The 25,550-nt window shown below is 31.3% G+C and overlaps 1 protein-coding gene across 1 annotated transcript in view; it reads left to right on the forward strand.

Moving 5' to 3' along the window:
* The window catches only part of LOC129229339 (protein-methionine sulfoxide oxidase mical3a-like), a 123,362-nt gene that overhangs the window by 48,385 nt on the left and 49,427 nt on the right, over positions 1-25,550 (forward strand). The window contains 8 exon segments of the mRNA XM_054863631.1: positions 1,346-1,699; positions 5,280-5,487; positions 10,832-10,948; positions 12,020-12,121; positions 14,912-15,048; positions 16,745-16,774; positions 16,776-16,865; positions 20,289-20,546. Coding sequence (XP_054719606.1) covers positions 1,409-1,699; positions 5,280-5,487; positions 10,832-10,948; positions 12,020-12,121; positions 14,912-15,048; positions 16,745-16,774; positions 16,776-16,865; positions 20,289-20,546 — 1,233 coding nt within the window. The 5' untranslated portion in view covers positions 1,346-1,408.

Consider the following 25,550-nt stretch of genomic DNA (forward strand, 5'->3'; position numbering starts at 1 on the left):
ACCATATGATAAGAGATATAGATGTTTTGCATTTTAAGCATTATAACTGTCAAAATTATGTAATCAAATGTAATTACCTGATTTTCTACATAAAAAACATTGTAACTTCAAATTTGTCAGTGTGATAAGAAAAAAATGATTTTAAAACTGGCAAAAGATTTTAAAATATTGTGTAGAGAGAAGACATGAAAAGGAAACGTTTACATGAATTGGAAACTATATTTCTAAAAGTCATATATTTTCAATTTAGAAAATGCAATTTAAATTGCATTTTATTGCCAGATGTTTTGCATTTTAAAAATTCTTCCATATCAAGGGAAAAGACTTTAATCTGGACTTTGATTTTTCACCATATTGGGTTCAATTTTCCCACAAGTGTTCATGAAGAAGTGGCTAAAAAAATATAGTTTGCTATATGTATGCATATTTCAACTACATGCATACAAAATACCATTAGGTGACACATAAACATCTATGAGAAAGATCTTAACATTTAGCTCAAGGTTGTGGAAACTAAATTTTGGACTTTAACAATCCTTATTCCCTGACATGAAAACACCCATCTTATCACTAAAATTGTTAATGTATTTTTGCTATAATACAGGGGTGACCCCCCTAAGAGCAAGGCCCCTCCTTCCCCCCTAAATTCAAAAAAGACACTCCTAAGAATCAGACCCCAACCTCCCAAAAAAAGAAAAACACCCCTCTCCAAAACATTTGAATGGCGCATTCTGCACCATGATTCCTTCTAGGTAGGCTGGTGGGCACCCCTGTTTAATAAGTAAAAAGGAACGTCCTTCTTTCCTAGACAACACCCTTGGCTATATTGAGCCATTAGGTGACGCTCTAACCAGTCTAGATAGGCCTCCATGAAAAGGTAATAAAAAGGACTGTAAAAACAGTCAGTTGTATGTGTATGAGAAAAAAAACCAGTTAAAATTGCAAGGAATGTGTTTTTAGTTGAATTTGATTGTTTTTATTTGTTTATTTTATTTATTTATTTATTGGTACTTTTTTGTTAAATTTGTTTGTTTTGAAAGGTACATCACTTGCCGCATTTTTTATTTTTGGCAATTTTAATTTATTTATCGCTATTGCTAACAAAAAAATTTGTAGGTGGCGGGATTCAGCAATTTCAATCTCTAAATTCAAGGGTAGCCATATTACTTGTAGGTACCACCAATCTCATCCCCAAACCAAGTGCTGTACCTTTGACAGAACCTCTTTGTTTTTATTATTATTAATGGTTAATAAAATATTAAGTATTATTATTAATATTTTAGTGTTCAGTGCATGGTAGAACATAAATGTGCGTATATTATATTATTTTTCTTTTTCTTCCTAGGGACAACTAAGCATGCTTCCTTCTTGAAACTATGCAACTGCCCTGGGAGCTCTCAGACCCGCCATGGAAAACCGTGGTAGAGTCGTGCCAGGGGGCACCGCTCGCAGTCCAGAATCTGCTCTGGCATCGGAACTGTTCGATCAGTTTGTCTCTGCTGGGACCTTCAAATCTGTGTTGGCTACCTACCGCCAGATTTGCGAGGTTCTGCGTCTCAAGCCCACGAACTTTACGAACTTTTACCCACGCCTAAAGGCCAAACTACCTTCATGGAGGGCAGCTTCTCTGTGGGCCAAACTAGATAAGAGGGCAAGTCATAAGTGCTATAACAGAGGAAAAGCTTGTCCCAACACCAGGGTGAGTTGATTGTTTAACTAATGTACAGTCTGCCCATAGAGGACATGGAATCTGGCAAGCAGCCAGGACTATTCCATCTGATTGAATCTAGCCAGAGGAGAAGGGGGAAAATAGCAATGGGACTTTGATACATGTGTTTTTTCTTTCACTGTGGCAGGGCTCGAAAATTATATTGCCCGACGTGCCCAGGGCATGTAAAACTTCCGATCAGGCATGAATCTTTTAAACTTACATGCCTGGCCGAGCATGTAATTTTTTGATCAAATATTTTTTCTTAAAACTTTATTATTTCATATTTTATTGAAAAATTACCGTATCCTTACTTGGAGCTCAAAATTTATTTCAAGCCCTACTGCTTCCAGTTTGCGTGGAAGCGATCCTTCCCGCTATATAATTTAAATTTTGTTAAATTTAACGATGACTTATTATGTACTATTTATGCAAACTATTTTTTTTAATGATTTATATAAAAATAATTCATCTGATAAATGCTGTACGACAAATTCAAATCCTTTTATTGATATACAATAAGGAAAACTGGGCATGCATGTTTTAGACAAACATGCCCTGCAGGGCATGTAAAATTTTAAAGATTTTTCTAGCCCTGCTCTGTGGCCTTATTTATTTATTGCATCCTCTAAGTTGAAAATGAGAAGAAACAAAAAGAGTTTCTATGGGGACAACAAAAGGAAAATAAAATGTTTTATTATAATCTGCTAATTTTGTGCGTCAAAGCGTTGTTGATTGCCAGTTAATGTTTTATTTGGCCAAGAAATGTAAAAGCAAAATGGTAAGTTAAAAAATTATGTTAGAAAAAAAAATAAATCAGTTATTTTTGTAGTGAGAATATGTATTGAATATAGTTTAGATTTTAAAAAATATTGTCATGAATAAATGATCATTTTTACAAAACTGCGTCTAAATAATTAAAAAGCAAAAGTTAACATCTGTAACAAACGTCCCTGTAAATGATTAGATTTGTCCATTTCTGCCTCTGAACCGGAGATTTGCATTTCCATCTCATTGATGGTCAGAGTTGGTCATATTTTGTTAATTCATTTGGTAGAGATAAAATGCAAGTAAAAGATTTCCATGGGGAAGAAAATGGCTTTTTATCTTTGATGATAAATATAAATGCTTAGATTACTTACTAATGTTTCAGTCATTCTATGTCGGTTCCACAACACTGTGGCACCCAGGTCTAATAGTTTGATGAAACTTGGCATTTTCTTTCCTTTTGTTAGTTAAACAACACTAGATTAGTACAAAATATTTTGATGCATCTCAAATTGTTTAGGATTTATTTTGTTATTTTTAAATTAAGTTTGATTGCAATTTGTTCTCAACAGAAAATAAATTATATGGTTGCTATTTATTAACTGATCTTGATGAAACTTTTTATGAATGTAAGTACTTCAATGTGTAAGGAAACACTGAAAAACTTACTTACAGTACCTACACTTGGTTGAAAAGTTTCCTAAAGTGGTATTATATAATAGTTTTTGGAAAATATGGAGTTCTATGCTAAGTAGATATCACTGAAATAGAAATGGATAATTGATTTATTTTTATTTATTTATTTTTTTTTTTAAATGTTGTTCTGAAAAACTCATGCTATACCATATAGAAATCAAAATGAAATGGGTATTTTTTTCCATTCCTTTGTTTGTTACTTTTACTGTATTGTGTGAAGTCCAGGAACTCTACTAGTCAAATAAAATTTGAAAAGATTGTAAAACACTAGTGGTTAGGAACTAAAAAGTAGATAAATAAATAGAAAATGACTGCAAATAGTGCTAGTCGTAAGTTTCAATCTTCAAAAGCTAAGGGCCACTTAGAGCACAAGTTAGTTTTACAGTATTGTTATATGTTTCATAGAATTAGAAATACAAGTTTTTATTAAAATTACCTTTAACATGAAGCATCTATCGATCTACTTTAAATATTATTTTAAAACTAGAAAATTGCCTGTCAAGATATGACGAGTGAAAATTGCTTCTACATTTCGACGAAGCAATTGCCTGTTTGGGGATATTTTGATAGTTGAAATTTTAACCCTAACTCCAGTGGATGAACCCTAAACTCTAGTAGATAGCATTCATTGTTGACCACTTTTTCGTTTCTTCATTCCTCTGAAATGACACAGTCTTTTCAGTAAAATAGTTCAGTTACCGGATCCAGTTCAGCCTTGTTACAATAAAGCCTTTCCCTGCAGGTCCAGTTATTACTGAAACATATTATCAAACTATCATGTCGTGGCGCGAGTTTCATTGTTGATGACGTCAGGAGCGTAACTCGATCGTTGGCTATTTATTATATATATGAGGATATTCATAGTTTGCGTGTTAGATCTGATGGTGTTCCCAGAAAAATCCACAAAGTTCTATTCTAAAGGTTCTGTTAGGCGATAAAGTTTGTTGCTCTAAGAACATAATTTATTTTTTTATTATCAGGATGTGACTTTCAGAATTATCTCTCTGCGTTACAGAAAGAATTTTTTATTTAATAATATAGCTATTTCTCTTAATAACCTCTAGTATCTTTTCTAGAGCTATAATGGAACATAGTAGTAAGCTAAAATATTGATCATGTAAAATACAATCCAATAGTGTTATTTTAGTTGAACTCTTGAAATAAGTACAGATCTTACGTGAAATACACCGCCAGCTCAGTCATTTCCAGCCGAGGACTGCAGTTTTGTGCTTATTAGCACTCATCAGCCCGGCATAGGAAAGTGACTGAGCTGGAGATGGAAAACCTCTTAAGGAAGCCAAGAGTGCCAAACAAACTGGTAGCAATATAGAATTAGCGCAAACCAGACGAGTGACCGAAACAATGGTTCGGTTCAACTCGAATTTTGAAGGCAAGGCAGGTATATTCAAGGCTATAGGGCGGTAACTTACTGAAGTACAGATCTTGTTTTGAAAATTCATTTTTAAATTTTTTTAAAAAAAATAGAGAACCATAATAATAAAATACAATTAAAGATTATGATTGTTGATGTTTTTCTCCCTTATGACAAGAGCGAAGGGACCACAATATTTGCTCGTTATAAACCGTTAGTAGAAAAAAATCGTAGTTATTTTTATGTTTCTGTACAGCACCAAAGTAGTTAATTATTTGCTTCAAACTCTCTTATTGTCTCGTTTTTGTTGTTTTCAAGGAAGGTGTTGCCTGGAAAACATTGTCATTTGCGTCGGTGGCTTCAAAATAGTTTGAGGTTTTTCTGTACTTTGGAAGACATTGAGTATGTCGATGTCTGTTGTTCTCAGGATATATGTCTTATTTATAACTTTTGGCTAAATTCAAAATGTTTATAGAATTTTTCCAAAGTAAGGTAATCTTTTCTGAGGTGGATATCAGCAGAAATTTTATTAAATGCAAAAATTTTGCATGCTTTAAAAGTAAGATATGTTCCCATAGACTTCACATTGTACCGACCAAATCTGTTTGATTTCCTCATTAAATCAGGGTTGTTAGTGAGTTGGACTGTATAAACAGTTAATTGCATTATGAATGATAAATAAATGAAATAAAACATAGACAATGGTTCTAAGCTATTCTTTAACTTTGTTTATAGGTTCTTATTATTGGTGCTGGACCATGTGGCTTAAGGGCAGCTATAGAAGCTCAACTCTTAGGAGCTAAAGTTGTTCTGGTTGAAAAAAGAGATAGGTTTTCAAGGAACAATGTTCTTCATTTGTGGCCCTTTGTTATACATGATTTGCGTAGTCTGGGGGCTAAAAAGTTTTTTGGTAAATTTTGTGCTGGTTCAATCGACCATATTAGTAAGTATGGAAATTGTTCTTCTCCTTTTACTTTATCTCTTCTATAATGCTTTGTTATTTTTCAAAAATTGGTTTCTTCTGCAACTGTATGATTTTGAAGTTTTTTTTTTTTTTTTTTTTTTTAATTACCTCCACCATCATTCTTTCAAACATAAGGCATCTTGCTGTCCAGTATAACAATGAAGTGGCTTCAAAGCAGGGTTGGCAAGTTTCTGCCGAGGTGGTTAAAACCGGCATGGCAAAAACCACTTTCTGCCAATTTGCGGCAGAAACTGGCAAAAACTCACAAAATAAAAAATTAATTCTTGGTATACAACTGAAAATGCATGGAAAAAATAATTAATTGTTAACCAAAGTACTGTAATTTTATTGCAAAATTATCACAATTCAAAATCAAATGTTACATTGTTTGGATCCTGCAACTGCCTCTTAGAAAAGGTGGTTTCAAAAATCTAAACAGGTTCTCAATTTACTACGCACAAATGAGAAATTTTAGAATATTCTTAAAACAGAAGAGCTCACAGACAATGCATCAAGGAGCAAGCAATGTTCGTGAAACTTTCATCCATTGTATAACTGGTCCACCATGTAGTAACTGGGGTTGTGATAAAAAGTTGATTGGAAAAATAAGTTTTGAGAAATGGGGCCAATTTGTTTTGCAAAGCTGTGACATTAGGTACAAAATTTAGGCAAGTAAAATTCTGTCACTTTCTTCTTGAAGCACATGACATGATAATTTCAATCACAAACAATTTAGAGGAAGCATATAAGTGAGCAAATTACAATCAGTAATGCCTGTTTAATTATGTATGTCACTCCTCTTTCCTAAGCACCCCTGTATGATTTTTTATCCTTTGTTAAATTAATCCAAATACTACGAGCCTCTGTAATTGGAAAGTTCCCTTTCTGAACTAAATCAAGGGCACTAGCATGGGATTTTATTTTTTTAAACGATGAAATGATGTTTTAATTTTTTAGTTTACTTAAACAAATATCATTTACTAATTACTTGAGTTATTAAAGACATTTTTAAGTTTTTGCCAGTTTCTGCTGGTTTTTACCGGTTATAACCAGTTTCTGCCACTGGCACGGCAAAAACTAGTTTCTGCCGGCAGAAAGCCAACCCTGCTTCAATGGGTGTTAGGGCCTGGAAGTCATCACAATTATGAATATCATGAAGAGAGGAGCAACTATAAAGATGCTCCCCTGTCATTGGAGAAGTCCCCTCACAGAGCACACAGAGTGGTGAATCTGCCAGTTTGATTTTATGTAAATGGGCCTGTAGATAGTCATGTCCAGTAATGGCTCGGAAAGAGGCAACTCCCAGGGCTCTGGGAAGGAGAGAAAGGCGCGTACGCTGTTCATCATCCAGAAGGCAAACCCAGGGCTTTCCATCAGCTTTGTTCCTCAGGGCAGAGACTGTAGCATGTTGGATTTTGCTTGCGAGAAATCGCTTAGCGTTTCTAAATGGAACCGGGCGAGAAGGTGGATGCAGGAATGCAGCCTCTTTAGCCAAAAGTTTAAAGTTTCTAAACGAAAGGGACCTATTAAACATCAGACACAACTGAAAGCCATGCTCTCTTTTTTTCTTTTCCTTTTTTTTACTAACAGGGAGAGTCAAATGCATTTAAAAATATTATCCTGTCCTCCTGATAATATTTAAAAAATAAATGGTAAAATACATGTTAAACAAAAAGCTGTACGTTTGCAGTTTAGTTTCACTTCAAATTCAAGAAATACTATAATGCATAATTTTATTTCATGCAAAACCTTATGTACTTTGTTGTTTTTATATTAACGACAGTAGTTATTTCTTCTCCAAAGTCACCAGTGGTTGAAAAGTAAAAATTAAGATTTTTTTTGTGCTCTAAGCAGAATCAGTGTTGGAAGCTATTTTTATTAGTTTTGTTCTTTTGAAATTGTTATTGCTGTTTCGGCTTCTATCTTTTTTTTTAATTCTTAATATCTTGAATACTTATTTGGGCAATTCCACGGTTACTCTTGTTACATTTATAACGGTATTTTTTTAGTTTTTCATTCATTTTTAAGATCCTTTACGTAAAATCATCAACTTTTTTGCTAAATAATAAAGAAAAGGGCCTGCTTTTCCTTTCTATACAAGAAAAACATGATTAAATGTTTTAATTTTTTTGAATGATTCATCTGAAGTATGATTACTCTTGTTACCTGAAAAGGACATGAAGTTTGTAATGTCGTACAAAAATATTTCTTTTATCTAAACTATGTAACAAAATTATGAAATTTTATGCTTTTTCAAGAGAGGAAGGATTATGTATTAAATGACAGTCATTTCAAACATTTAAATTTTTATTTAAAATTTAATCGTAGAAAAATTCTCGGTTACTCTTGTTACAAATTATTGGTTACTCTTGTTACCCACACCATTATAAAATTTGATTAGCAGTTTTAAAGCATATAAGTGCAAATAATATGCCTTTACTGGCATATTTATTTAATTTCTTGAAAACAAGCATGATTTCTTGAATTAACAACAGGGGGATAAGTTTTTTTTACAATTTTCTCCCTTTTGTACAGAATTTGATCGGGGTCTGTAGGCCATTTCCCAGTTGTTCCTGCTGAAATCATCACATGTACAGAGTACGAGTCCTTGACTTGGCTGGTTATTTCACCTGGGAAAAATTTGTTTTCATATTCAGCCAATACCCATTCTCCGATCTTGTAATCATCATCTTCTTTTGCCTTTAGATCATAATGAGGAGTCACTATTCGGCCCTCAGGTTTTCCATTCACTACTGAAAAATAGTGCATTTTTTTTAATCTCCTTTATTGGAAAACTATGAGCAAAAATTGATTTTAAGTCTAAAAGGTTATTCCTTTCAACAATTTGTTTGGGGTCCAGGTTTATTATGTAAATTTTTGTTGACAGACTTGTTTGCTTTGATAAAATCCGACACATTACTTACTATATAACGTCGATTTTTAGTGTTTAGCCAAACGCCTTGTTTTGCAGCAGCTCCTATTCCATTCACTGGGCCCTTGGCATGTGATGTGGTGCAAAAGTTCCATGCAATAATAACATTATGTTTTTCTTGCAAATGTTTTAAAGAAAACATCACATACTGGTTTTTGAATTGAAATGCAGGCCCATCAGACCACACATCTACAACTTCAATATGGCTTGGAAGTTTTTCCAAGGTAAAGTCCTCATAGGCAATCAGTTTCTTTACTATGTGTCAAGTCATCTGACGCTAAGACTAGTGGATGTATATTGCCATCATAACAAAGAGCTGATGTAAAAAGGCTAATTTGTGACTGGTCCCAATGCGCAGCTTGAATTTTGTCTTGAAACATACATTTGTAGTTTTCGGAAAAATCAATTTGTATGAGTGCCTGTTTCCTGTCGAATTCTTCAGACAAAGCCCTCTCTCTTGCAGCATTGTAGTTTTGAGCTTGGTTTCTTTTTATGTAGCAATGTTCCATGAAGTTTGGAAGTTGCAAGTATACATAATCTTGCAAATCTTTTGTAGTTCCCTCTTGAAGAACTTTGTCTATTCTTTCTTTTCCATCAGTCTTCCATGTATATCAAGAAACAGCATCCTTGTCATATAATAAACAAAACTTCTCGAGGAAAGCTTTTCCAAAATTGCACTGATTACCTGTACATTTTTTGAGCCAGCAATCTTCTGCTGCAATGTCACAGAGCAGTTTGTTTGGAAAATCAAATGTATATATTGAGGGAGTTGCTCTATGAACTTAAGGAGTTTATGGAATTAATAAAATTTTCATGATGCTTACACATACAAACGTTATGTGGCAATTTACTGTTGAGTAAAACATGTTTGGGTCAAAATTTACTCTTTCCTATTGAAATTGACGGATTATTTTTTAAGAAGATAGCATGAGCTTGTTTTAATGAAGTAAATAGATGTCGCTTTTGTTTTGTCAATTTTTCACCATTATTATGAATCACTATGACATCTTTCTTTCTAGAAGCAATTCTGCTTATGTCATCTTGCTCATAAAACTTTTCAACTGTTTCCTTAAGGCTCTCTGTCGGGACATCAGGCTCTAAATTTCCCTTGTTTTCATCAGTTGCATTTATGAATAGTTGCTTGGGTATAACAAGTGATTCTTCAACAGCCAATTTAGATATAATACTTAGTTGAGTTGTTAGCATATAGAATAGGAGTTAAGATGTTTTATTGAGACTTTTTAGCACCATGCTGTGGTTGTAGTTAATAAAAGTTAGAAAAAAGTAACAAATATAATCCATAATTTAAATGCTTGTGGTTACTCTTGTTACAAAAAAATAACGGTTACTCTTGTTACAAATTTAAATTTTAAATAAGTAGTAATATTTTGTACAAAATCAATTTTTTTATGGGCTATTGTTAGCATGCAAGTAAGCAGCATATTTATATCAGTAGTTTTGATTTTGGAGAAATATTTATTACTTTCATATTTTTTGGTTACTCTTGTTACATTTCAAACAGAAACTTTAATATATATATATATATATATATATATATACTTTAAATATACATTTTAAATAAATAATTTTTTAATGGTAACCAATAGAGAAATACCTAATTATACTGTAAAAAATAAAATCCTAACAAAACAAATTAAATTGTGTTACAAATTTTAATTTTGAAATTTGCTTTGAAATGTCTTTATTTTCGATACGAAGAAATGATATTTGTTTACCATTTTATAAAAAATATAGCATCCAAATATTTAAAATGTTTCTAGTTCATTTTTCTTTGGACTTTTTACTAAAAAATGATGTATGACACATTCATGTAGTACAAAGAAAAAAAATCACCGATCATGTCCTACTTTCCATGGAATTGCCCATTTACTTTTGCTTAGGGAGATTTTGTACAGTGAATTTCTCGACTTCATTAACTTATTATTGGATTTGATGTTACATTTTTTTTCTATAAATGGCATATTAATATTTCTATAGCTTTTAAAGCAGTTCTGTAAGATGTGTTAGTTAAAGTATAAGTTGTATCATTATTTTCCTTTTCATCATCATCTTTTCTTTTTATACTGTAACATTATCAGAAACAGTTTTGATGTGTCCCAGTTCAGTTAATTTTAGTTTCATCAATGTATATGAAATCTTTAATAACCAGCAAATTTTGTATAAAAAATAAATTAAATTAAAATTTCTATTCTGGCAATAAATATAATTTTCTGGCAATTGATTTTATGTCTTTGGTATGATCTTGATATTCTGAATTATGAGAATTAAAAACTAACATGTTGCTTGTATTGTTGAATATGTTTCAAAAGTACTTTGTACTTTACACAATGTATTTCACGACTAATATATATATTTAATGGTATTTTATAGGTATACGTCAGTTGCAAATAATTCTTTTAAAAGTAGCTCTCCTTTTGGGAGTGGAAGTTCATGAAAATGTTGGCTTTGAAAGTCTAATAGAACCTCTTGAAGATCAAACAAATGAAAGTAAGTGTAGATTTTGTGTATGCTACTTCCATGTATTTGATTCAAGGGATGAAAGTTTTCAGTCTTTTGATGGATTTCCATCTTTTTAAAAGTTTAAAAATGGAGTGACACAGAACAAGATAAAATAAAAAGTAATAGATGATCTATGAATGAGCTATATCTCACAGTTGAGGGATAAATTCAGATAAACTATTTAATTTTTAATTATGTGATCATTTTAAAAAGAAATTAACTACTCAGAACCTAATTAGGAAAAGTAAATTATTCTTTAATAAAATGAGATGCTTTGTTATAGTTTTATTCCTTAATCGTGCAGTCATAATGAACTCAGGGATAAAGTTGTTTTATATACTTAAAACTTATTTTGGTATACCTCCCTTTTTTATTTAAAATATTTCCATCTTGATAATTTGCAACATTTGCCCATTATTGTGTACTGATTCAAATGTGAAGATGAGCTATTTATTGATTTTTGTTATTTCAGTTCTATTAATTTCTGAATTTAACGCTTAATGAATAATGCTTGTAATTTATCCAGGCTGTTTATTTTCCGTTAGAACTTTTTCAAACTGATGCATTGACTGAAATAAAAACATTCTGGATGTTCTTGTAATGCATTTGATTTGCGACAGTTTATCAATACATACTTTTAATCCTGTCATTTTTGAAATGTAAGTTTATACATGCTCAATTATTAAAAACTTAACACATTTTTTATTACTGCTGATTAAAAATTGATTCAATTTTTTAAAAATTCATACTTCTTAAATTAGGTGCTTTAACATCTTGACACAAAAAGAAAATTAAGTATTTTTTATAGAATTATGGTTTTAAAATTTTAATAAGCAGTTTATTGAAATTTTATTAGTTTACTAATCTATTGTCTGTAGAAGATGGTAGGGCCTTTTATGAGGATATATGTATGTGTAATTTCCCTTCTAAGTGTTGATGTAATCTACTGATATTGTAAATGTGAAGATACTTAGTTTTTCCTAACATCTAGTTCTGGTTTTGATGATTTGTTTTTTCATTTTATAAATTTAAGATTAAAAAAAAAAAAATTCCTTTAAGGAGTTGGCTGGCATGCAAGAGTTTCACCACCTGACCATCCTGTTTCCTTGTATGAATTTGACGTCCTCATTGGTGCTGATGGCAAAAGAAATACTCTATTAGGTATATGATTTTTATTTGCACATTGTGATAAGAATATCCTGTTCTCTATCTATACCAAAAATGTAAAGCTAAAGAGTTTGTTTGAATGAGCTAATCTCAGAAACTACTGGTTCAAAATAAATGTATTGAATAGTCCATTTATTGTAAGGGTTATACGCTATTTTTTTAAAATAAGATTGACTGAATTGCAAATTAAATGTTCAATTAATTGCTTAGTTCTATGAATTCCTAATAGATGGCGTGGTAAACTTAGTTCTATGAATTCCTAATAGATAGTGAAATAAGTTAACTCATGGAGAGGGCGCTGGCAGACAGTGTCAATAGCTGCAAGGAACCATGCCGCGCGGCTCAGAGGTGTGGTCGGCTACACCGTTGTGGTCAGCAAACTGATTTTTAAATGTGTCCCCCCCCCCCCACCCGATATTCAGGTGCATAATTTGATTTTGTAGGCTTTTTCTCTTGGGCTTTGTTCTCCTTATTTCTTCAAGGTTAGTTTTTGTTCGTATAGTTAAAGATAGTTAGTAGTTGCTTATCTAAGTAAATAATTTGACTTGTCGCGTTATACAATTGTGATTGTTCTTTATAAAAAATTTTATTATGGTACTAGCTGCGTTGCACGGTCTACCTCAAAAACAAAAATTATGTCAAGTGACGCATGTTCAACAATCAGGCTTCAATTAGAGGGAAAAAAATACTGTAAATTTCTCATCAAAATAATCTTTTTTAAAGAAAAAACGGCAAATCAAAAAATCCCGAACAAATTAAACGCAACACCTAAAATCCTAAAAAAAGAAACAAGATAAATCGCCAAATAATAATCAAAAGGGGTAATTTTTACCTCAAAACAAAAACAGAATTTTTTTAAGTCAGCTGAAAACAAAATGTGGCAACCTTCTGAAAGCTAATTTAAAATGATAATTTACCCGATTTGAAAATAGTTTCATCGCGACCTTCCGAATTGCGCCAAATTCGAACTGTTCGGATAATGATTTCGGGTAGAAAGAGCCATTTAATGCCATTTTCAGGTCCTAAAATTAAAATTCCGACAATTCGAAAACCCCTCTACGTTCCTTCTTGGGTGCCCAAGTAACTCCCTGCCAAGTTTGGTCGAGATCCAACGAAAACTGGCTTTGTATAGGAAACAGACATACACATATATATATTCTCTGTTTTATTTATATGGATTGTTTATTTGGCGAAACATTTTAAATTGCAGAAAGAAACTCTTCACTCGGTAAAAGGCAGGGTTACAGTAGCGTGGTTGCTTGATGCTTTAAGTGATAAACTATACAGTTGAAGGATTATTTTGAGTTTTAAAGATACTGTTAATCTTTTTATGTGTTTTGGCGAATAGTTTTCAATTTTGAAGAGACTTTAAGAGGTTTTTTGAAAAGGTGTATATTGGTGTTAGTTGAAGAAAAATGACCATTTTACATCAGAAGGGGGAAGGGGCGTGGATTTTTTTTATTCAACATTGTTCCTTTAAATTCTTAGCACTTGCATGGTCCTGGGTGTACTGCTGGTCACATACATTTAGAATGTAGTTTTGTCGAAGAATAAAAAACATCAGCATTTATATTTACTACTATTGACTAATACTGTAAATTATTTTCACTGATAAATGTACAGAGTGTCTGAAAAGTACTTGACACATTTTAAAAATTCAAAAAAAAAACAACAAATTGTGGTATGAGTATGCGCTTTGATCCATAATTCTTCCTAGGTTCTAGAATTTTTTACAACATCGGTATAAAAGGGGGCGTAGTGTAATTGTAAGTAATTTACATTGGTGGCTGGCTGTACTGCTCCAGTAAGAGAAACAAAGGCCATGTGAGGTTTTCAATAATATTAGGTGTTCAATCCCTTTCATTACCCAAGTTCAATGAGTGCCCCGTTTGTAGGCATGGGATGAATTTAAGTACCATTTAGATGTGATAAGAGTAACATGCAGTGCACACATTTAACTCCGGTAATGAAAGGTACTGGATTGCTTTTTGTTTAATAAGATGATTAAACACCTCATATAACATTTGTTTTTCTTACTGTGATGATACAACCATTAATGTAAATTACTTATAAATAGTATGTAAATTACTTATAATATTACTATAATTTTGAGATATCCTTATTCTTTTTAGGATCAATCGATATTTCACAGCATTATTTTCATTTTTCAATTTTCTTTGATTATTTGAACTAATTTGATTATCGAATTAATTTTATTTTTCTTGTTTATTTTAACATTACAAGTATTAGTTATTAAACAGTTTTTGACCATTTTTTTCTGTTTGAAATTGATAGTTTATGATGACAATTTATTATATGGTAGAATCAAATGAGTAAAAATCTTTTAAGTCTCTTAAAATTAGTATTATAGCTTGATTCTACTCATTCAAGTAACTTTCAAGATATTTTGGTTGTTTAAGTTGGGGGAAGGGGGGATAATGAAATTAGCAAATCTTATTGATACGTTAACAAATTTTAAAATTTATTCAGCTAATTTCATTTTTTTTCCTTTATTTCTTTTTTTTTATTATTCTTTTAAATTTATTTATTTATTTATTTATTTTGTGGTTTTAAAAATTACAAAGCAATAAATATTTTTTTTCTTTCTGTTAGCTATTGCATTTCAACTCAAATTAAGTTCTTAATGTCAAATTTGTCTTGAACTGCTTTGAATAGATTTCCTTTTAGTGGCAATATTTTAGTGTTTTTGTGTTTTACAAGTATTTTTTGTATTTTAAAATTCATACTTCCATTTCAAATTAATACTTAGATATTTAATTTCAGGCTTTAATCGGAAGGAATTTCGAGGGAAGCTAGCCATTGCAGTGACTGCTAATTTCATCAATAGGCATACAATTGAAGAAGCCAGAGTGCCAGAAATCAGTGGTGTTGCATTTATTTTTAACCAAAAATTTTTTCAGGTATATCAGCTTTAGTATATCATCTCTCAGTTTCTTTTAATTAACATTCTAATTACTAATACAGTGAGTTAAGTCATGTTCCATCAGTTAGTGCATTACTTCAAATGCAAATACAATGTATTTATTTTTTTTTTATGTATATTCAATAGAGTCATAACTTTAGATTTTATCATATAACTAGGGGACTCTGCCCCTTACTTGCTAACGCTCGCCAACCCAGAACAGCTGATGCAGTTTCATAAAGATCACTGCACTCGCTCACTGGTCACTAAAGTTTTTAATCTAGCCCCAATGACTCTTGTCAACTCTTTGATACAGTAATTACAAAATCTGTATTAATCACTTTCTAAAACTTCTTAATAGACACAATTGAAAATGTGTGAGTTTGGCACTACCTCTGAAACAGATTTAAATGACCTTGTGGGCGATAACGCAACATAGTTGACCATTGCTGAACACAGGTTTGGGCAGCATGACACAAATTTTCTCAAAAGTTTGCCTCTGAGCTTTGTTGATTGTCATACAGGAAACGGCATACCAATGCGATTCCTCCAGTTGTTTGCTATTTCGATTCAGTATGTGGGGTCGATCTAGAAATTCTTTCTCAGACCACACTCATCGTGAGAAAAACATGTTGCGCTGGTGTTTCATATCTGTCACCAGAATGGGAGCTGGATAAGTATAATACCACGCGTAAATACGGCTTTTGCTCCCTTTTTCTGAGAAATATTCGAAATGAGATCTTCAAAATAACTGAATTTTATCCAGAGCTGGACATTTGTTGTGCACATAAACTTTCTCCGTTTGGTGTGATATGATGTCTGTGACACTATAGGGAACATTTTTCAACCACCCTGTCAACGCAGTTGAAACCTCAGACAGCAGATGGAAAATGTCTTTACCCATTTTGTCAACATCGTCTGACTGTTGTAAACAGGGTTGCATTCCCCGCCAAACGATTCCCCATATATAAGAGATAATAAAGAGGTCAAAAGGGAGACACTCGGAGAGCAAAGAGCTGGGAGTCACGGAGTATGGCTCTCATAGTTCAAAATATCTTTGTAACATTAAATAATCTGTAATTTGTAATATAGCTGTAAATATTGATCGCATTAAACGTCTCTAAAAGACCATGTATTTCTCTTGTTGTCTTTACACAAAAGGTGGAAATGGTACAACGGTGTTGAGAACGCATTAGATCTAGCTGAGCAACATCAGCTGATTTTAAAGTTTTTTTTTTTTTTTTCAATCATATATGTTTTTAAACTTTTTAATTTTGTTAATTAGTTGCAGTATTGTAATATGAAAGTATGATTGAGTTATGTTCATTTCTCCCTAAATATTTTTTAAAGAAGAACTGGTCTTTTCTGCTTTGAATGTTTTTGCAAGCAATAAATTACTTCCTTTACAATCATTAATTTTTGAAGTATCTGATCTCATTTGGATTCTTTTTATTATTTTTATTTATTTATTTTAAGCATGCTGCTTAGCATTATGATGAAAATAAATTGTTTTTTGTAAAACTGTTTTATGCTATCATTTGTATCCAGTGAGGAAAAACAAGATAAAAAAAAAGCTTAAGAAGATGTAAACTTGTTTACCTTTGCTGCTTTGTCAGTTGCCCTTATACAGCTTATACAGACATGCAAGTAACTAGTATTTAATTTTTATGTCTTACTTTAATTCTTTTTTGCAGGATATGCGAGAACAAACAGCAATAGACCTTTGAAAACATTGTTTATTATAAAGATGACACTCATTATTTTGTAATGACAGCCAAAAAACAGAGCTTACTTGAAAGAGGTGTTATAATTAGGGTATGTTCCTTTCTTTTTAGAATTTACTAATTATTTCAGATTTTTACTTAAAGTATCGACATAAAATAGTTTTAAATATTGAGTTTCAATAAATCATATAAATATTTACACATTAATTTTTTTTAAAAAAGTGGGTTAGTGCATATTCATTGCAATAATTTACTGCAGAAAATTCCAAAGGATTTGGCTTTGCTGTCAGACAGTTAATAGGGGACACATTCAGCGTTTTTACATATTTTTTTGAACTTTTCGAGACCACAAACAATGAACAATAATGTTTGAGTTGTCTAAATTGAGATATACCAGCGCTCATGTTGTCAAGCTTTTGTTCTTATCGATGGCTACCGAAAGTAGCTGGTCAAAGAAGTTTCATAATTAACTTCTTTCCTTTTTCATCTGCATTATTTATATGGTCTGATTTCATCCTGAGCTAAGTTTCAACCCTTGATATTGTTCCTCTGCCAACACATTGATTGAGACCGCAAAATGCACTATATTCCAACTTTTCTTCTATCTGTACTGCAGAATATGACAAATACGTATTGGATTTTTCAAAATGAACTTTCGCTATATGAAATAAGTGTTATTTTTAGAGAGAAAAAAAACTTAATACCAATTTTTAAAGGAAAAAAAATCTGCAATGCTGCTATAAATATGTACTAATCTTACAGTAATATCCTTAGACAAACTGATCAGAAAAAATTGTTGTACCACAATAAATTGATTGTAGCATAAAAAAAATAGGGAAATATTCTTTAAAATCAAGTTTGCTGGTCTAGACAAATGTAGCTGTTAATTCTATGCAACAAGCAAATGAACTGCAATAGCAAGAATGAATTTGGCTGTAGTAAAATTATTATTATTATTACATTTTCTTTTTTTTTAATTTTTGTCAAATAAAATTTTTCACAAAAGTTTTATTTATTTAATTATTTTATTTTTTTATTTATTTTTTTTTATTATTATTTTTTTTTTCCTAGGAAATTTGTTTTCTAAAATGCATACTCTTTTTGAAAACAATTCAGTACTTTTTTCCAGGTTCATTTTAATAAATTTCTATTAGTATTTTCTTTTGTGAATATGTATAGTAGCTATGCATATATACACATTCATTGCAATCTTTATTGGTTTAGAAGGATTAGCTAATTAGCCTATATAAGAGAAGCTTTTAAGTAGTTATAAAATAACAACGATCTTTAAGGAATATTGGTATTAATTTCTGCTAAACTTTCTCCAACATATGGATCATCATGCGGTCATGATGCCATACGTCATTAGAGCAGTCTGATTTGTCAAATGACTTAATGTATATTGTAATACTAGCTGCGTCGCCCAGCTTTGCACGGTCTATCTCAAAAACAAAAGTTCTGTTAAGTGAAGCATGTTGAACAATCAAGCTTGAGCAAAATTCCCTCCCCCCCCCCCCCCCCCAAATTACGGGAAAGGCCTTTAAAAAAAAGCCAAAATTTTATTTATTTATATTCGAGAACAAAACTGGCAACAGATCTTTCTTCTCTATGATTTTCTTCACTTTACAAATTTTAATAAAAGCATTGTTCAACAACGACCTATGATCAACAATGAATTTATAATTGAAGGCTTATGTACATTTTAGCATGAAATTAGATAAAAACAGTTATAATTCACGTTCTAATTACCTTGGAGCATTGAAACAAGTTTTAACTGATGCAGAAAAATCAGGGGGTTCTATGGATATTTTATTCTAATTTTTGTGAGCATTTTTTTGCCTTCATATTAGAAAAATGCCATTTTCGGTCCTAAAATTAAATTTTGAAATGGTTCGGTATTTTTTTGACGTTTGAAAAAACCCCTACGTTCCTACTCAGGTGCTCAAGTATCTACCTGCCAAATTTGGTCAAGATCCAACATAAACTGGATTTCTTTAGGGAACATACATACACAGGGTTTGAAATAGGGTTCAATTTCTAGGGGGGAATGTCCCCCTTTACTTCAGATTCCAGGGGAGATTTTTTGAATTTGGGGGAGAAGTTTTATAAGTTCTGAAAATTTGTTTAGAATTTTTTTATAATTCATTTTTATTTCATTTTTCTATTTATTCATTTTTAAATTATAATTTTTTTAGTATAATATCAACCCCACACACACACACATTTTCAAATAAGTATTCAGTAATTTTGCAATTTTATTTATTTCATTTTTAATAAAATATTTTACAATTAAGTAACATACACATACACTCAATTACTTTTTTTAATAGACCATTTTCTGGATCTAATTGGGGTTCAGTCCCCATTGTTTAGAATAATATTTCTACTGCACAAAGATTTTTTTTTTCTGACAATCAAAAAGTTAAAGTAAAAAATTGCCTATACCTTTCGAAAACGAACTTTCGTTTCCAGCAGCTTTCGGATCGCATTTCGACCAGCGGATCGGAATCAGTTGGTGTGGGTGGATCGGAATCGGTTGATGTCGGCAGATCGGAATTCGTTGATGCCAGTGAATTGGAATTCCTTGATGTAACTTAAATTGCTTTGAATTGACAGACGCTTTATTAAATTTTTTCCATCTTTGAAAAATTAAAATGGATTTTGAAATTTTTTTATCTTCTGCTTTCCCGGTATGGGGTTCATTATCGAGTTTAAAAATTTAGGGGGGGGGGGGGAATCCCGCACGGACCTTTGGATTGCACCAGATTTACCGATTTTGTGCACATTTTGCACAATCCCGCGCCCTATTTCAAACACTGCATACATGTATATATACACACATATATTTACTCTGTTTCATTTATATAGATGATGGCACCTGTTTCATGATAGGAGATTTTTCTGAAGCAATCATTTTAAAATTGTGATATTTGATTCAATTATTCATCTTGTGCTTCATTTGTTACGTGTTTATATATAATTCTGAATTCATTGGCAACTTTAATAAATTAAAATACATTTGCTTAGAATAAGTTGGTTTTCTTTTTAAATCATTTTTTAGTGAAGAGAAACTCCAACATAGTCAGATTTGAATTTTTTACGTGCATGTCCCTATTTCTTTAGTTCAAAAAGTTTATGGTATCAAATGCATTGCTACAAATGAAATTATTTCAGACATAGGGATATATGAGTGCGTGCTGAATGAGCAAAGATGATGTTTTTTGCTCCAACTAGGAATTCTTTTGTTATAATTTTCCACCATGTGTAATTGCTTCTTGCTATTCTTGTCCGGCACAAGTGCTCCACGCCATTTGATAGCTTCTAGGTGTATTCATAAAATAGTAGGGATGTAATAATAATGCAACCATCTTTTTGTTCTTGGATAATGCATTCTCTGATTATTTTCTGAATGAGTTATGCACAGAAGAAGTTACTGTGTTAAAGAACTCTCCATCCCCCTAAAACAATTTTTTTTTTCCAATTGAAATTTTTCTTAAGTGTATTTCTGTTTCAGGATTATAATGATACAGCAAGACTGCTTGCTCCTGAAAATGTTGACAGAGAAGCTCTCATGGAATATGCTAGAGATGCTGCTGATTTTGCCACTAATTATCAGCTTCCGAGCCTCGATTTTGCTGTCAACCACTATGGGCAGGCAGATGTTGCCATGTTTGACTTCACTTCCATGTATGCTGCAGAAAATGCATGTAGAGTTGTTGAAAGAAGAGGACATAAACTTTTGCAAGGACTTGTTGGAGATAGTCTCTTAGAGGTACACAATATAACTTTATAGATATTTACATTGTTAATAAATTAAAGGGCTACGGGGAAAAATGATCAAAGAACATTTTTTTCTAAAAAAAACTCTGGTTAACCTATGGGAACACGTAGATTATTACAGACAGTGTTCAAGAGAGATATTATTCTGGCAAGAATCATCATAGTGAGTGTGTTTTAACAGGGAAGAATGAGGCTAACTTGGAAATGATTCCAGATTTCAAGCTCAAAAATGTAATGAGGGAAATTTGAACATGGTGGACTATGATCATTCTCCCCATGGCCCTTCAATTGTTTAAAATAACAAAAATGTTAAAGCATGAACTTTTAACTTCTAATTTTATATAGTATATTAATAACTTTTCAATGCTATGTGGTTATACTTTTCCTAATTACTATGTTTGCATCAAAAATAAAATCTTTGCATAATTGCATCTTGAAATATCTATAATTGTTATAGGTTTTGAAAATTTATAAATTTACAAGCTTTAATTACATGATAAACATTGGGTAGTTGAAAATGGTAATGCACAAACCACTGTTGTTTAATATGCAGAAATATAGCAAATACTTAAAAGGCCTAAATATTCTCTAAAATACTTACAGGACATTCAGTGTTGTCCATAAACTCTTTTAGAAGTGTTTGTTTCTAATAAATGTTTTTCATCAAATTGGTTCAACTAGCTCAAATTTGTGGAAGTCATGTAAGGCCTCCCTCATCATATAAATTGATAAACAAAAGGTTTTATACTTCCTTCAAGCATTTTATACCTGTAGATTTAGGTCCTCACATCTGGGTCATTCTCTACATACAGGGTAATTTGGAAGTTGCAAATTAAAAATTTACAAACTGTGAACTAATTGACTTTTTTCTTCATAGATAGCTTTAAAAACTTATTTTATATAAGAGCTATCATTTGACATTCATAATTCCTAAAATTTAATATTTTATTTAAATTTTTAAAAAATCAGCTGCCAGGGGAATGATATTTTGAAACAGGGGAATGACTATCTGCCAGGGTAATGATTTAACAATTTATGAAGCACAGTAGACATCTATTAATGATAGAACATTTCATATCAATAACTATATTTATTAAAAGAAAATATTACATGTGAACATTTAAGTTTTTTTAACACAGATTTCACAATTACTTATTCCTATTAATATTGATTTACAGCAATAAATTCTTTTTGCTATCTGTTAATGTCGAAGCAGAACACAATTCTTATTTAGTGTAATATATTATAAGATACTGATTTTATAATGGGTAAACTTATAGAATGACAAACTTGAACTTTTAAAATGACTCATTTGGAAAAGAAAAATATATTGCTCTGCTGTCACAGGGTTCAGGCTTTGCAAGTTTTCTCTCTATGTCTTCAATAGGATAACGATGTATATCCATGTCTCTTGGCCATTTAAAACGTCCTGGTATGCCAGTATATGTCATGGCATTTATCTCCACTTCCCCAGGTAATAATTGTAGTATTTCTCCTGGGTAAAGTTTACCATCATAGTGAACTAACACCCAATCTCCTATGCTAAACAAGCTTTTATTATTATTGCACATTAATAGGTCTGCATCAATATTGACACACTCATTTTTTGCATCTATTTTACCTATTTCAAAATGCTTGCAGTATTTAGCACTTGCACCTCTGCAATCAACACAGCTTATATGGTGAAATTTCAGAGTTGAATTGGATCGGTACCAATTAACTTGGTGAACTTTCATGGTCCCTTTAAATTTTACACCACCAATTTTCAACTTCTTTTCGATAGCTTCTTTTTCAACTACAATTATCTTGATGCCTTTGCAATGTTCGTTTAAAATTTTCACAAATGTTGTAAAATCAGCAATATCTTTTCCTTGAGACACAATTCTATCAGCAGTTTGCTTTAATGTTCCACCTACACCATCAGGGGCCCCCTTTCCATGCCCACATTCTGAATAATTCCAAGAAATTCTTTGCAAATGAGGAAATACCTCAGGTAATGTGGTAGAAATATAAAAAAAAATATTCTGATTACGATACTGATTTGATAGACCATCACTATAAAAAAAATAAAGTGTCTACCAAAGGTAATTTTGAAAATAAATCCTTCAGGACAGGGTACTTATGTACCGAAACAGCAGTTGGATCATGTCGAAGGGATTCTGTTACAGTGCAAATGCATTGAAACTCTAGATCTGCATCTTCATCTGCTCTGTAATAAGCCACAACAGTATGTAAGGTCACTTGCTGACGGGACCCTCCAAAGTGATAAGATTGTATCTCTTTACTGTATTTGAAACTGTAATTTTCACTAAAATCAATGTGAACTAATAATTCATTTGGCTTTAACGAATCTTTCAATTCTTTTAAAATTCTGTATTGATGTAGTCTTCTACCTTCATGGGACAGAAACACATCTAAACTTTTTTTATGTTCTTTAACTGCTTCTGCAATCGACAATGTAACACTTTCTTTTGTAGTTTTTTTGACAGTTTTCGTTTCACCTGTCTTTTGATCAGAATACTCTTGCTTAACAGTTAACCATTTTTTATATGTTAATTTAAAATCACGATCAAAATTATAGATTAAAATATTTTCCGAGCAATCATTGCACTTTCTAAATAAACATTTTTCATCATCAGCAGTACAACATAGTTCCATTAATAAACCTGTTATGTTTGTTGAATTAATAATACCAATTGAAGACAGTTTTTTAGTGAGAAGAGGCATGTTTTCATGTTTGACACATAAACATGTATTTCTGTCAGACACACTTGCATGATTAATCCAAAAAGGACGTAAACGGCAGAATGTTGGGTAACTAATATATTTATGGTTTTTTAAGTATTTTTTGTGCAAATTTTTTAAAGTATCGGAGAGATACCTCTTTTGTTTCTTCAATTTTCTTCTTGTAATACAATCATTTTTCCCAGGACATAAAACACTGTTTTCATCATCTTCTAAAAATGTCATTACACTTCTCTGGATTTCTTCATTAGCAGAGGCTTTCCTTTTGGTAGATAACAAATGTTTTATAGACTTGGGATTACGAGCTTTATTAGCTAAATAGCTTTTATACTTTAAAAATTTTTGGCTGCTTGCAATCAATTTATATTTTTTCAAGATTTTACCAGATATAATATAATGATATAATTGCTTCGATTTGTTTGATTTTAATGATTTATAGGCCATTGCTAACTGTTTGGATAATGCCTCACCAAATATAAGTTTTCTTCTGATAACTGAAGAAAACTTTCCCTTTCGCTTCAGATAATAATCTGTCTTCGATCTTGGAGTCATATCTTCCGGTTTGCTGTTAAATTTAAGATTCAGCCTATAGTTACGCTTTTTGTACTTTTCTAATTTTCTTGTTAGCAGTTTTATCTGATTTTCCATTTTCATGCACTTTCTATGAAGGGCACTTCTGTTGCGCATAACACGTTTTCGTCCAGATAATTTACGGCTTTTAGTTAGATCATTGTTTGATCTTAAATCAGAGGAAGGGGTGCTGAATAAACTTGATGTTGAGCTTGTGCTTGGCTGTGAGCTATTAGAATTTGTTGGTATTTCTTCAGCCAAGGGTTGATGTTGAGAGATACTTGACCGTTTTCGGTAATTTTTGGAATTAGCTTTCCATTGTTTACGCTTTCTTCGTTTCTCTCGAGGAGTCATCTCTGTGATGGGCTTTATTATACCCTTCATCTTTTTTTTCAAGTATTTTTGCCGTTCCTCTTCTTTCTGTTTTTCATATGCAATTGGGTCATTTTTTATCTTCTGATAGCGTTTTCGCTGAGCTTCTCTTTTATTTTTTAGTTTCTCTTCTCTAGTTAAATTTTTCTCTACATTGGGCATCTTCCTGAAAACAAGGAGAACTTTTATAGAAAATGCAATGTTATCAGTTTAATTTGAGTCATTCTTTTTTAGTCTTAACAATCTTAATGAAAAGCATGAGTTTTTTCCTTTTTTTTTTAAACTCTTATTTTGTCGATATTAATCAATTAAACAGAAATTGGATGCAAACAAAGTAAAAATTTACTTTCCTACTCTGTAGATAAATGTTTCAATTAAAGTACTAAAATAGCTTTAAATTAAAAATGAAATTCAGATATATTCAAATTTAATGAATCTAATGATTTTCCCATAATTTTAATCAAATATTTAAAATTATAGATTTTTTAAAATATAAATAATGCATTAAATTGGCCATTAATTTCTTTTCAGTTATGAAGATGAAAAATACAGTTACATTTAATTAAAAAGAAATACTTGAAAAATAACGAATAAAAAATGTTTAAAATTCAAATTAAATAATAAATAATCAGGTAAATGTTATATACATTAATCCAAAGTATTGAGAAATTTTATGAAATATTTGAATAATAAAATATTTACTAAATTTAACTTTTTTCTTATCTTTAAAATTTCATAATTAAAAAAAATTTAATTTTAAAGAAAAATCATTGTAACTATTTATAGTTAACATGCATGTTTTTAAAATACATCATCATTCAGTTGCTTTATTAGCATTAATAATATTTTTGGTTAATATCTTAATTATATTCCTAAAATTTCATCATTCCCCTGACTAGAATCATTCCCCTGCCTTAAAAACATGCAGGGGGATGATGCTAGGGGAATGATGTTTTTTCAGTAATATCTACCTTATGACCACATGGTGGAACAAAAATTTTTAAAAATGAATACATATATTAAGAAACTTATACTAACAGCATAACACAAAATATAAAAATGCTTACCTTTTGTTTAGTCTAAAAAACTTGATCCAGGGTAATGATGGCCAATAAAAATATTCTCTCTGGATTTTAACTTTGCAACATCAGCATTTGCCAAAAAAAATGGCTACAAACTCCAAACTTGTAAGAGATTCCTACTAAACCAGAAGTTGAATTTGGATCACTGCCAAGTTTGCCTTCAGAGACATCTATTGGTACTTTTTATAACTATTTTTATAAGTGCAGGGGAATGATGCTAAAATTCA

The sequence above is a fragment of the Uloborus diversus genome, chromosome 9 (assembly GCF_026930045.1).
Source record: "Uloborus diversus isolate 005 chromosome 9, Udiv.v.3.1, whole genome shotgun sequence".
In the NCBI taxonomy this organism is placed as follows: domain Eukaryota; kingdom Metazoa; phylum Arthropoda; class Arachnida; order Araneae; family Uloboridae; genus Uloborus; species Uloborus diversus.